The sequence below is a fragment of the Lithobates pipiens genome, unplaced genomic scaffold, assembly GCF_037356315.1.
Source record: "Lithobates pipiens isolate NorthernLeopardFrog02 unplaced genomic scaffold, aLitPip1_a1.2 Scaffold_10, whole genome shotgun sequence".
NCBI lineage: Eukaryota > Metazoa > Chordata > Amphibia > Anura > Ranidae > Lithobates > Lithobates pipiens.
Window position 1 is genome coordinate 207,730,068 of NW_027507686.1, and position 14,621 is coordinate 207,744,688.

The 14,621-nt window shown below is 41.7% G+C and overlaps 1 protein-coding gene across 2 annotated transcripts in view; it reads left to right on the forward strand.

Moving 5' to 3' along the window:
* Nucleotides 1-14,621, forward strand: part of ELP4 (elongator acetyltransferase complex subunit 4) — a 522,158-nt gene that overhangs the window by 323,925 nt on the left and 183,612 nt on the right. For both annotated transcript variants that reach the window (XM_077460872.1, XM_077460873.1), the window contains exon 9: nt 5,052-5,158. In XM_077460872.1, the coding sequence (XP_077316998.1) occupies nt 5,052-5,158 (107 nt within the window). The remainder of the gene's footprint in view (nt 1-5,051; nt 5,159-14,621) is intronic.

The window sequence follows — 14,621 nt, forward strand, 5'->3', positions numbered from 1 at the left end:
AATCAGCAAGATTTCTGGCTCCCAGGTGTTTTCTATACCGGTAATGAGCTGAGATTAGGAGCACTCTCTTAAAGGGAGTGCTCCTAATCTCAGCTTGTTACCTGTATAAGAGACACCTGTCCACAGAAGCAATCAATCAGATTCCAATCTCTCCACCATGGCCAAGACCAAAGAGCTGTCCAAGGATGTTAGGGACATGAGACCTACACAAGGCTGGAATGGGCTACAAGGTCATCACGAAGAAGCTTGTCATTCACAAATGGATAAACCCAAAATAACTGTCAATCTCTCTGTCTGGGGCGCCATGCAAGATCTCATCTCCTGAAGTTTCAATGATCATGAGAACAATGAGCAATCAGTCCAGAACTACACGGGAGATTCTTGTCAGTGATCTCAAGGCAGCTGGGACCATAGTCACCAAGAAAACAATTGGTAACACACTACACCATGAAGGACTGAAATCATGCAGCACCCGCAAGGTCCCTCTGCTCAAGAAAGCGCATGTACAGGGCTGTCTGAAGTTTGCTAATGAACATCTGAACGATTCAGAGGAGAACTGGGTAAAAGTGTTGTGGTCAGATGAGACTAAAATCAAGCTCTTTGGCATCAACTTAACTCGCCAAGCTTGGAGGCGGAGAAGTGACCCCAAGAACACCATCCCCACCGTCAAACATGGAGGTGGAAACATTATTGTTTGGGGGTGTTTTTCTGCTAAGGGGACAGAACAACTTCACAGCATCAAAGGGACAATGGATGGTGATATGTACTGTCAAATCTTGGGTGAGAACCTCCTTCTCTCAGCCAGGGCATTGAAAATAGGTCATAGATGGGTATTCCAGCATGACCCCAAACACACGGCCAAGGCAGCAAAGGAGTGGCTCAATAAGAAGCACATTAAGGTTGGTGTGGCCTAGCCAGTCTCCAGACCTTAATCCCATAGAAAATATGTGGAGGGACTTGAAGGTTCGAGTTACAAAACATCAGCCTCAAAACCTTAATGACTTGGAGTGGATCTGCAAAAAAGAGTGGGACAAAATCCCTCCTGAAATCTGTGCAAACCTGGCGGCCAACTGCAGGGAATGTGTGACCTCTGTGATTGCTAACAAGGGCGAATACTTAATTCACTCATTAAAATGCAAATCAATTTATAACTTTTTTTTGTATGTTTTTTCTGGATTTCCTTGTTGTTAAAATAAACCTACTATTAAATTTATGGACTGGTTATTTTTTTGTTCAGTGAGCAAACATACAATATCAGCAGGGGATCAGATACTTTTTTCAGTCACTGTACATTTTCCATGATGCTCATGCGCTCTGCAGTGTAGTTGAGCATCATGGGAAAATGTAGTTACAAAACATCTGGGGTGCCAAGGTTCGCTATTACTTGTCTAAAGTGTTTCCTTGCCTCAATTAAGAGCACTAAGTGTCACTTCTGTCTGCTGCTCCATTCCTCTATCAGCATGAATCATTTCTGACATGTTTTCCTGACACCAAGAGACTAAAGGTGACAGGGGAGGCAGCTCCAGCTGATTGACAGCCTCAACTCTGTCGCTGTGTGAAGGGTTTGTGTCCCTTTCCTCCAATTAGCTCTCAGATCTCTCCTCACTGAGCTCTGCAGAGTGTAATTTCAGTTCCCTGCCCCCTGTTTTCTGACATCTCAGACAGCTTGTAACTTCTGGACTTTAAATGGATGTAGAGAAGAGAAGATGTAGAGAAGAGAAGACTGCACATAGATAGGTACAACTTATGTAGGAGGATGTGTTTTATCTGTGTATCACCAGAGGCCAGTCACTTCACTGGGTATATGGAAGGGTTTACAACCATTTTAAAATTAACCTGCCTCTCAATCCTATTAGTATGATATAAGAAGGTAATCGTGACAAAAATAACACTTCAGTGCTGATAATAAGCATCTCTATCAAACATTTGTTTAAAAAAATTGCATTTCTACAGGAATTTTTTTGCAAACTGCTGGACGAGGCTATTGATCAGTTCATACGTTGGCTGTGCTGCTTATCTGATTGACCTGATAGGCAACTCAATGGCCAGCTAAAAGAGTACACTTGACAACTGACAATACTGCTGCTAACTGTGAAGCAGTGGTTTAGGTAAGAAATTGTTCAACAATGTCTCATCTCTGCACCTTGTTTAATTAGAGAATACTTTGCATTCATTGAGAAAATTCAAAGTGTTCTGAATGGCACCGTGATGAGCAGGTGACCCTCTGTATTCGCAGGCAACAGTGGGCCATGGAGGCTAGTGGCAATCACTGTAGTAGCAGTACATGCTACAGTGATTTCCAGCTTCCACAGGGATCCCACAGGTACAGCACATACACACTTATATCAGTCCTAGCTTGACCAATGTAACTATGCAAAATCTATACCTAAACTTCAGCTGTAATGTATATTAAACAGACATTCTAACTTGACCGCTGCATTTTTTGCTGGCAAGTCAGCAATTAGCTCATTTATTTTAATTGATGCATGGAATTGTTTTTTTTAAGTATTCAGCTTCACAGCACAGGAGTGCACTTAATTTTGTCCTCCTGTGACCCAGAGTAAGCTAATAATAGGCTATTTCTCACTATCAGTTGAGCCACTCCAGGCTCCACAAGGATTCCGACAATATTGTCAGGATCCTCCAGACTCCCAGATTGGCAGCTGTCTCCAAAGTGGCTGAGAGCTTGTGCTAGCTGTGCCCGCAATTCCTCTGCCTGATGCTCCAGTAAGTGCTGGAAGAGAAGGCCAAAAGCTGAGTATTCTGCGGTCTCAGATCCAATGTGGGACAGCTGCAGCAGCACACCGATGCTGCAGCATGGAGGGGAGTATGTTTTTTTTTGTTTTTTGTTTTTTTAATGCCATATTTCTCCTGTAATTTGGACCATGCTTGGTTCCTTACATGATGTACTGTGTTATAAATATATGCAACAATTTTGCCTTATATTCTTCAGCTGTACATCTCACCATTGCGTTCATGAAGTGTCTTTTCTATATGGGCAGATTGTAGTACCTTTTCTGTCCTGAAGCTGCGCTGTAGGAAATATCAATTTAGCACAGGAAGAATGGACCTCGCTGTGTTGGTGTATGGGGGTGATGTCTCAGCTAAAGGGGTTATTTTAGAATCAAACCTGGAATACCCATTTAGTATTTTTATATTACCTAGTAAATATTTGGCAAGTGTGTTTTAATCTGCTAAATATCTAAAAATTTACATTTTAATAGTACTTGTGCCTGCTTGATAGTTAAATTGTCAGATGAGAGAATAACTTGAGGGTTAACTTGTGTCCACCGTGAATGCTGAAAGGCATGAATGGCAAACGGTTCCAATTCAGGGCGGCGCTCGCAGTTTGCATAAATTACTGCTTTTATTATGGTTACAAATACTGTAGTCCCATGGTAACCTTGGTGAGGCACAAATTCTCCTCTATACTCTGGCTGCAGCCACAGAAATGGGTCATTTTTTCAGACTTAGGCAACCGGTTGAATTTTAATAAAATATATATTTTTTATTTTAGTTCATATTGCATTTAACTTTACTAAAACCACAGTTAGTTCAGTTACATCTACAAGTGTGCTATATATTGCTTTCTAAACTGATACTTGTCGAGCTCATGTTTCTTAAATGTACAACTGCCCCTATTTTATTCCTGCAACCCTGTTCCTTCATTATTTTCTTTTTTTTCTTTTTTTATTGCTTTTATAAAATTCCTTATGTTTTGTGTTTTGTATTATTAGTTTTTGTTTTCTTGGTCACATTTTCACTTTCCGGTTCATGTATTACATGAATATTAAAATTTGAAACAGTTGTAGTTTGTTTAAAATGACCCACGTTTATTAACAGCTTTAAAATTCATGCCAGTATTTTCTTTTGTTAAATTAAAACTCTTGCCGCCACTGCTAGTATAATTTAGGTATCATTTCCATAAGTTAGAAATTTTACTTGTCATGAGTTTGAATCTTAGGTTTAACCATCAAGCCATAATATTAATAATTTTAATGTTTAAACACATAAAAACAACAATGAAAGCAAATAATATTTTTTAAATAAAAAAAAATAACGATAATATTTTTTTAAACTAAAACACTTTAAAATATATATGGTCATAATTTGATCTCAATATATAAATTTGAAATCTAAGTCCTTTATTGTTGTTTTTTTTTTCAAATCTCCACACTAGTATAATTAAATGCCCAATATACGTTGTATAGAAGTTGTTTCTTCCTCAAAACAGGATGGCTGCAGCCGTTTCGCAGTTATCAGCCGTGGAAAATTACCCCTGGGTTGTTTAAGAAATTATTTTCGGCAGCACAAAAAGCCATCCAGCGTCCTTGTCAGAAAGGATCAGCATAAATTTCCGCTGACAGAATGCCAGGCTGGCAGTCTACCTATGGCATTTGAAACCCTGTATACAAGAACAGAACCCTGACACACACTTCTTTCCTGTTGAAAAAAAAAATTTAGAGAAGGAAAGGGGATTTTGGTCCCCTGTCCTTCCAACCGTTTAAGTTTCTAAAAATATCAATTTCTCACACCAGAAACAAGCTTAGCAACAAGGTGTAAAATTAAATATCCTTCATTAGAATTGCACTGGCTATCAGTAACCCATAAATCGCGTTGTGTTGGCTGCTTATTGGTGCAGCTAATAAAATAAAGCTCAGTCCAAGAGAGCCGTAGGCAGCTTGCAAGGCGATAGCAGGATTTGCTTACTGTAAATACAAGAAAATCGCACACAAATCTGCCGTGGCTTTGACAAGTATTAAGATCCCTCTTTACATCTGTACCAAAGTGCAATTAGCTTTCCGTGCACTAGGACTGCTCTATCTTATTCTGCTTCATTACTTGAGCATAATCACCCAGCTTGCTTGAGTGGTCGCACAAGCAAGCTCGAGTCTAAATAGATAAAAGAGAGTGAATGTGTTCAAATATACGAACTGCCTTTTAAGTCTTTAATTTATTCATCTCCAAGACAGATTTTTTTTTCTAATGTTGTTTCTCCTTTTTTTTTTTTTTTGTCCCCCCCCCCAATCTTCTTTTCTATTCCCCTGCAGGTTTGCTGTATGTCCACAAGATTCCTCGACTTAATAGTTTGATTTGTGATGAAACAGACACCAAAGACCTGGCTTTTAAGTTAAAGAGAAAGCTTTTCTCTATTGAGGTAAGGTTTTAAGCTGATTTTGGTGGGAATTGGCCCAAAATATGGACAATAGCTCAAAATGCTATGTGAATGGGTAACATTTATAACAGCAATGCAAATGTATTGGGCAGCATATGATGACCTTTTTTGAAAATGAATGTCAGGGATCTTCATTTAGTGGGGGCGGTTTTCATGAACATTGAAATTTTATTGAACCATGGCAAATCTCTAGTATTTTGCATGGATTCTACAGTGTTTCCAAAGTTTTCATACATGCTTTGTAAGAATATTTAGATAAACGCCTACCTTGCCTCTCCTTTTGAGAGAGAATTTTTGTGGATTTTAGGCATATCATATGCTTTATATGTTATGACTTTTGGGAAATGCTGTGGAAAAAGGAAAATTTAAAGTGTTTGTTACCCTAAAAAAAAAAAAAAAAATCCTGTTAAAAAGCTATTGGAGTAGGAGATAATCGGACAGATTGAGGTAAGGCGTTCCATAGGATTGGAGAGGCTCTGGAGAATTCCTGGAGGGGAGCATGGGAAGAGTTGACGAGGGAGCAAAAGAGCAGGAGGTCTTGAGAGGAACGAATAGGTTGGTATTTTGAGACTAGGCTAGTGATATAGCTGGGGGCTAAGTTGTGGATGGCTTTGTAAGAAGTTGTTAGTATTTTGAATTTCATTTGTTGGGCGCGGAAACCAGTGGAGGGTTTGGTAGAGAGGGGTAGCGGACACAGAGCGATTGGTAAGGTGAATGAGTCTGACAGCAGCATTCATGATGGCTTGAAAGGGGGGGGGATAGACTATGTCTAGGTAAGCCAATGAGAAGGGAGATAAAGAGATGCAAGAGATGATTCGAGGCGAGAGATGACCAGGGAGTGAATTAAGAGCTTTGTTGTGTCATTGGCCAGAAAGTGGTGTATTTTGGAGATGGTGTATTTTGGAGATGTTGTGGATGTTGAAGCGACAAGATTTGGACAGTGATTGGACGTGGGGCTTAAAGGAGAGTTCAGAGTCCAGGACTACACTTAGGACCTTGGCAAGCGGGGATAGGTTTATAATTGTACCATCAATTTTGACAGAGAGTGAAGAGGAAGGGTCACATGGGGGAGGAAAAATTATAAGTTTGGTTTTAGATAGATTGAGTTTGAGGAAGTGGTGTGACATCCAGACTGATATAGCTGTTAGTAAATTAGTGATTTGTGAGGAGACGGAGAGAGTGACGTGAGAGGTAGAGAAATAGATTTGGTTATCGTCAGCGTACAGGTGGTATTGGAAGCCATCAGCTGACCCAGGGAGGAGGTGTAGATTGAAAATAGGAGATGTCCAAGAACAGAACCTTGGGGGGGGGGAGGGGGGGGCAAAAGAGAAAGGAAGAGGAGAGGAGGAAGTAGATTTGTAAATAACGCTAAAGTTGGGGTTGGATAAGTAGGAGGAGAACCAGCAAAGAGTACAGTCACGGAGACCAAAGGCATGGAGTTTTTTTTTTTGTTTTTTTTTGAGAATTGGATGGTCATCGGTTGTGACCATTAGTAGATCGTTTGTTAGAATTAGGAGAGCAGTTTCTGTGGAGTGTTGGGGATAAAATCCAGACTGAAGGGGATCAAGAAGGCTATTTTCAGCAAGGTAGACCAGACGTTCAAGGAGTTTGGATAAAAAGGAGAGCAAGTAGATGGGACATAGGTTGTTAAGAATGGATGAATCTAGTGAGGGCCTTTTAACCCCTTCCCGCCGAGCGTACGCAGATCTGCGTACTCGGCTTCCGGGGGGTATACCGGGATGATGCCCGCACCCGCAGGCATCATCCCGGTACCGTTTTTTACAGCGGGCGATTGGCTTTCCAGCCATAACAACCGATGCGGCTAAAAGCCGCTCGGCTGTTATGCCGGAGGAGCGGGAGGGGACGTCCCCCCCTCCCGCCGCCTCTCGCCGCTGTTACCGGTGCTCCCGCTCGATCGGGAGCACCGATTAGCGATCTGTCGGCTCTGGCTGCTGGGGAGGAACTGGAACGAAGCCGTAATCAGCTTCGTTCCAGTCTCCTCATCGTAAACACGGAAGCGACGTCATGACGTCACTTTCCGTTTACTCGGCTGCCAATGGCGCCGGTTTTAAAAAAATATCCGGTATTCAGAATCGCCGTTTTCGGCGATCTGAATACACTGAAGTGTAAAGGAGGGGTGGGGGGTCTTTTAGACCCCCGATCCCTCCATAAAGAGTACCTGTCACCACCTATTACTGTCACAAGGGATGTTTACATTCCTTGTGACAGCAATAAAAGTGATCAAATTTTTATTTTTTATTTTTTTTAAACAATTTAGTCATTTTAAAATAAATAAAAAAAGAAAAAAAATTTTTTCAAAGCGCCCGCCGTCCCCGCGAGCTCGCGAAGCAAAGAAAACGCATACGGAAGTCGCGCCCGCGTATGTAAACGGTGTTCAAATCACACATGTGAGGTATCGCCGCGATCGTCAGAGCGAGAGCAATAATTCTAGCAGTAGACCTCCTCTGTAACGCTAACCTGGTAACCGTAAAAAAAATTTAAAGCGTCGCCTATTGAGATTTTTAGGTAACGTACTTTGTCGTCAATCTACAAGTGCGCGCAATTATAAAGTGTGACATGTTTGGTATCTATTTACTCGGCGTAACATTATCTTTCACATTACGCAAAAAAATTGGGCTAATTTTACTGTTTTTTTTTTTTTTTATTCATGAAAGTGTCCCTTTTCCCAAAAAGTTGCGTTTAAAACACCACTGCGCAAATACCGTGTGACATAAAATATTGCAACAATCGCCGTTTTATTCTCTAGAGCCTCTGCTAAAAAAATATATATAATGTTTGGGGGTTCCAAGTAATTTTCTAGCAAAAAATATGGATTTTAACTTGTAAACACCAAATTCCAAAAATAGGCTTAGTCATGAAAGGGTTAAGTATGGGGATGACAAGTGCTTTAGGGAGTTGAGGAAGATGCCAGAAGAGAGGGAGAGATTGAAGATGTGGGTTAGAGAGTGTAGAATAGTGCCAGAGGGTGAACATAGCATTTGGGAGGGACCAGAATCCAGAGGGGGGCAGGTGGTAAGATGGATGTTAGCAAGTAGTTTAGCAACCTCATCTATAGTGGTGGGGTTGAAAGAGGGAAGTAATGATTGTACCTGTGGGCATGAGGTGTAGAGCCTGGAGGGCCTCTGAACAGTAGAGCTCTCCTCATGAATTGTATCAATCTTCTGTTTGAAGTGATTGACGATCTCCTGGGCAGTGAGTGAGTTAGTGGGGGACGAAGTAGAGAGTTTAAGATAGCGAAGAGTTGACTGGGACGGGATGATAACGTCACGTACCTTACAGCAGAGCACGAAATGCTGATGGTGGCCTCTTGCATGGTTTCGGTCCGAACACCCCTGGTAGTGGGGACAGGGAGTGCTAGGGCAATGAAAGGGTGCAAGTGCCTGCAGGCAGAAGGCTGAAGCTTGGAGATACAGGAATCTCTCTGAAGAAGGCATGGAAACTGGTCACCAGGTTTGTTCAGCGGGAGCCAGGCTGGTAAGTACAGACTCAGGATCAATTGCAGTGTCAGGAACAGGCAAAGGTTGGCAACTGACTGGCAGCGAGGTACACAATCAGGAGGCAGTGTCGTAGTCAGGGACAGGCAGAGGTTTGCAATGGGCTGGCAGCGAGGTACACAATCAGGAAGAGGAGCCGCAGTTGTAAATCCAAGCAATGATCTGTATCGCGAGCAGAGGCAGCTAAACGGGCGGGGGTGATCCAAGAGAGAAGTCAAGGAAGCCTGGTTTTCAGGAACAAGGTCAGCAGGTAAGAACAGCAATCAGGAACACATGGACAAGTTGAAGAAGATCCAGCACTGGCATCAGACAGAGTCTCTGTTTATATAGGGCGCTGTGCGCCGGGATTAGTGGGTGCGTGTGTGCACTAACTGCACACTCGTATGGATGCGCCAGTGCGCATGCTCACTCTGTGTCTCGCTTGTCTCTGTCTGGGACACCGTGCTTGCGAATTGGCGTTAGCGGAACAGGAATTAGCCACTGCACGGAGACGGGTGTTATCTATGTGAGTTCTCTGACAAGTAAGTTGTTAATGAGAGTGATAAAATAGGTCTGCTTGGCAGTGAAGAGGCTGTAATTGTATTTTTGGAGGGCAGATTTTTATTGGTTGAAGTCTTTCTGAGACTAATGCCACCTACACACGATCGGAATTTCGGCCAGCAAAAGACCGATGAGAGCTTTTCATCGTAAAATGCGACCGTGTGTAGGCTCCATCGGAATTTAGCTGGCTGAATTCACGCCAGCAAAAATTGGAGACCATGTTCTCATTTTTTCCGATGGAAAAACTTTCTATCGGAAATTCCGATCATGTGTATGCAATTCCGACGCGCAAAAACTCACGCATGCTCAGATTTAACTACGAGATGGAAGCTACTGGCTACTAGGTATTGAACTTCCTTTTTCTAGTCCCGTCGTACGCGTTGTACGTCACTGCATTCTTGGCGGTCGGAATTTGGTGTGACCGTGTGTAGGCAAGACAGTTTGAGCGGAATTTCGATGGGAAAACCATCAGAGCTTTTTCCGATGAGAATTCTGATCGTGTGCATGCTGCATAAGGCCCCATACACACTATTAGATTTTTTGCAGATTGTTACCAAATCCATATAATATGAGGTAAAACCTTACGAGTTTCAATTTGTATGCAGTCAGGCAGGTCCTTGCACTACATGGTTTTGGTAAATCTGAAGTCAAAAATCTGCAGAAAATCTAATAGTGTGTATGGGGGTCTTAGTCTTACGCCACAGGGGGCATATTCTGTGTGTAGTGAGGGGGGGAGAGTGAGTCCAGTGAGGCTAGTAGTGAAGATTTGTAGACAGAAGTGGCTCCTGAGCCCCGACACCATGGTCAGTTTACATGAATCCGTCATCCGCAGCCCTGCTCTGTCCTCCTCTCCCCCCTCCCTGCCTGTCTGCTCTGTGTCCGTGCCTACTGCTATCATAACTACAATAAAAACATCTCATCCCCTCTGTAACATAACACTATGTGCTCTGAGTTATATAAAAGCTGCCAATTTTACCTATATCAGAGCATCTCCCATGCTCATCTGGCTTCTTGGCTCTCTCCTCTCTGGCTGGCGTCAGCAGGAGTGCTCGGCCCCTCCCACTATAGTGGTCAGCCGAGCAGGGGAGAGAGCCGAGGAATCATGTGAGCACCGGAAAACGCTCTGATATAGGTACAAATCTGCAGCTTTTTTATATAACAGATGCTGGGGCACATAAAATTATGTTACATGGTGGATGGGATGTTTTTATCATAGTGGCATAACAACCAGTTTAAATGCTTGACAATGTTATCACAGTCCCCCCCCCCCCTTTCTTTCTCCCACCTTTTCCCCAGCCTCATTGCTCTTGTCTTGATATTTTTGGAGAGTGTTTACAGGTCATCTATCTTGGGTTCCTGTGATGGTGTGTTGTATCTCTTTCGTGATAACATTACCAACTTTTTATACTTCCACTGAAATATACAGTAGCTTACTACATGTTAAAACCTTTGACAGAAGCATGAACCTAAAATGGTTAAAAGTGAGGGCATTTGTTGGCACTTATAAGTGTTTAGTAATGGTTTTCAACACAGAATGCTGCAAGCTTTGAATAATAGCGCAGCCCTTACCTCCTATACATGCCTGGAGTCCTGGGGTCTGAAGTCCGGTCACAGGTCCTCTGCCTTCAGTGGTGGGCGGGTCTTGAATACTACTAAGGACAGTACAACATAATGAGGTAACCCCATTCTCTGCAGCATTCTCCTGTGTGCCCAGTGCTGCCTGAAGGCATACCCCTTGGGGGAGGGTCCTTGATATCCTGCGCTCACAATGAACTGGTTTGAATGATAATGGGTGTTGTTCTTCCTGGAAGAGGACTGGTGTTGGATCGCAGAATGGTGAGTAGTTGAAGGACAGTGCTAGAGGTAGAGTGAGTCTTTCAGCCACAGCTACATTTTTAGTTTTAATAGTCATAAGAAATTGATTTTTTTAACTGTTATTATGATATATGATATTATAAACTGGCGTTAGGTATTAACATTTTCAGAGAGACACTCAAAATGCTTCCAGTAGATGTAAGTATTGCATTATTCATTTACATTAAAAACGTGTGTTACTTGTGCATAATAGGCTGTTGAAGCTTACCCTAAACCCCTGGCTTGAATGTCCATGAGTACTTTATCTTACAAATAAAAAATGTCCTACGTAGGAACAAGCTTGATAAATATGGTGTGTTCTCACAGGAGCTCGATGGTGTGTGTACATGATGCTCTACTTGTGGAAGGCCTGGAGAAGCAATGGAAATCTTGGCCTAGGCATTACATCTACATGCTGTAGAGCCAATATTACCATGAGTTTGGTTAACAGACAGTTGTTTTTTGTTTTTGTTTTTTCAGTTTATTTTCAGGGATTTTTTTGGATTGACAGTGGGTCAGCCTTCTGCTTTGCCAGTAAGCAGAGAGGGAATTTGAATAATAAGAAAGAAGGTGCGCCTGATGTCCAAAAGAAGGCAAGTTTGATGGTAAATTAGGAGGAGAATAGCGACATATCAAACCAACGTGTTTCAGGAGAAAAGGGCTTTTCCTTCTTGAGGGCTGTTGCTGCATGCTATTAAATTGGTTTGATTTCCACGCCAATTGTATACAATATTTGCTAAGTTTTAGAGGTAAAACTGACAACGTGACAGCTGAGGTTCCAGGGGCAGCCTCTTAATTGACCATAAAACTTGCATTCTTTTGGACATCGGGTGCAGGACCTTTCCTATTCCAAGGCTATATGTTGAAACAACCTTAAGGCCATAGCAGAAAGGCAGCAGCCCAAGCCCTAAGAGGGTGCACTGCCAGTTTCCACCATTGGGCAATGACCTACCTGAGAGACATCTCTTATCTCCACACATTCTCCCCCCCCCCCCACGACCAGTGACTGATCCAGTCAGTCCACTATGGTCTTCAGCACAAATAAAGTAAGCAGAGAGGGTCTGAGAAGGGACAGGTCACCATTATTTTATGACCTTGAATTGATTTACTAAATCTGAAGAGAACAAAATCTGCTGCGGCTCTGCATGGAAACCAGTCAACCTCCAGTTATTTTTTCATCAAAGCTTAAAGTGGATATAAACCCACGCTCATTATTTACAAAGTAGTGGCATACTAGTGATCTATATGTATATACATGCCTCCTGTATGTATCCCTACCATTGAATTGTCACCCCCTTATGCCTGGCAAAACTCCGAAATTGGTGGGCGGGTCTATTTTCTGGCGCTCGGTGAGCGGAGTCATGACATCACCAGACTCCCCGCACACCTCTACACTCCCCTTGGCCAGGCAGCATCGTGAGGATGAACCTCGTGCCTGTAGAGTGAAAGAGAGAGTGCGCACAACAGAAGGAGCGCACGCTCACGGACTCCTGTCATATACACTCCTTCCTGCTCATGTCATACAATCGATGCCATAGACACACTCTGCCCTCATGCTAGTGCATGAGATAAGGAAAGCAGATGTCAGTCACAGCAGTGGGGGGAAGTGGCGGCACAGATTTCTCTATGTATGATTTTTTCATATCAGAAAAAAAAGACAAGAGGATTGCCCAGAGCTGGATTAACTCTTCGTGGCAAGACTGGGCACAGATAACTCGACATCTACTGTACCAGGTAGAAGTCTTCATTAAAAAACATCTTTTGGGGGTTTACATCCACTTTAATTGAACAAGCTGAAGTTACACGCAGATTGGCTACCATGCAGAGCTGCACCAGTTTGTTTACTCTCTAGTTTTAGTAAATCTTCCCATAAGTGTTCTGTTATGATGATCTTTAGAGATTACAATTACATGCCCTGCATTTCTACAGTATTTTTGACCTACCATCAGGAGTGCGCAACAGTTCTTATTTTTATTTTTTTATTTTACAGGCAAACAGTACTAAAATTTTGCGTACATACTTTGGTTATTATAATATATGGTGTAGACACCCAGATGTTTCTATTCCTTTTTGTTGTAAATTGAATAAATAGTCCATATGTGTAAATGTAAAAACACAAAGCTTTACAAAACACTAACAGGTTCTTCTGCACGAGTGCACATACTTTTAATTATGCGCAATGTCTTCACTGTTTATCATATCCAGTTTCAGCAAACGTAATGGCATTTGATACCTCAAATTAGAGAAAACACAATAACGTCTTAAAAGATGCGTTGAAACTAGGCCACAGACTTAATTCAATAACAGTCTATGTCTAATGATTAATTACTTGCTGTGCTTTGCAAGATGGAAACCCTCCTGCATTAACTAAACGAATGCCTTATATATATTTGTTACTGGCAATTATCTTTTAATGAATACAAAAGAGAAAAAACATTGGAATAACATGGAGATACGTAGGTAAACATGTTTAATTACTACAAATTAATATGGTGCTTCCATTATAACATCAAAAACTTTTGGGTGACTCCTGAAAGGCTATATTAAGCAATGAGCTTCTAATATGATCCAGGAAACATAAGGAGAGTTTTACTAAAACTGAAGCACACAGAATCTGGTGCAGCTGTGTATAGTAATTAATACACTTCTAACATAAGCTTGTTGAATTAAACTTTGACAATAAAAGCTTGTAGCAGATCGGTTGCTTTGCACAACTGCTCAAGATTCTGTATGCACCAATTTTAGTAAATATCCCCCATTGTAACTCCTTCCAACCGTGCTGTATAATCCTTTGCTGTAAAGTAGTTATCAGGCAAGACTGCAGTCTCTGCTGACATGATTCTTTGCCTCTATGGAACCTCCCCTGCTGCTGTGTTTGGGTTATAGTGGCAGTCCTGGAACCAGGAAACACAATGGCCAATCATTTATGTTCTTACCCACACTGCAGCAATAAATGCAATAATTTGATTGGCTGTCACCCAACAAGCTAATTTTCATATATTTTGATAAAGTAATACCATTTTTTTTTTTTTAACTTAACCATTGTCTGGGCCATTTTTCAGTTTTCAGCACCGTGATACTTTGACAATTACTCGGTCATGCAACACTGTACCCAAACAAATTTTATATCTTCTTTTGAAGCAGAGATTTTTTTGATGGTATTTAATCATCACTATTTTTATCGTATAAAAGAAAAAAAGGACGAAGTTGTAATTTTGACAAATTGTTTCACATAGCAAAGAATACATACAATTACACTCCAAAACACTTTTACTCCTCCTAAATAGGTAGCTACCACATGTGTGAGACTTTTTCACTGCCTAGATACTTAGAATGGCCCAAAATCTAGGGAACACCTTTGGACTTTCAAGGTGCATAAATTTCACATCTGATTTCCTGACTACCTAACACACATGTTGAGGCTCTGGTGTGCAGGAACAGAAGAAACACCCACAAAATGACCACATTTTGAAAGTACATCCTCCAACGTATTTACTAAGAGAAAACAGCTATCCAGCCATTTATGTACAATAGCT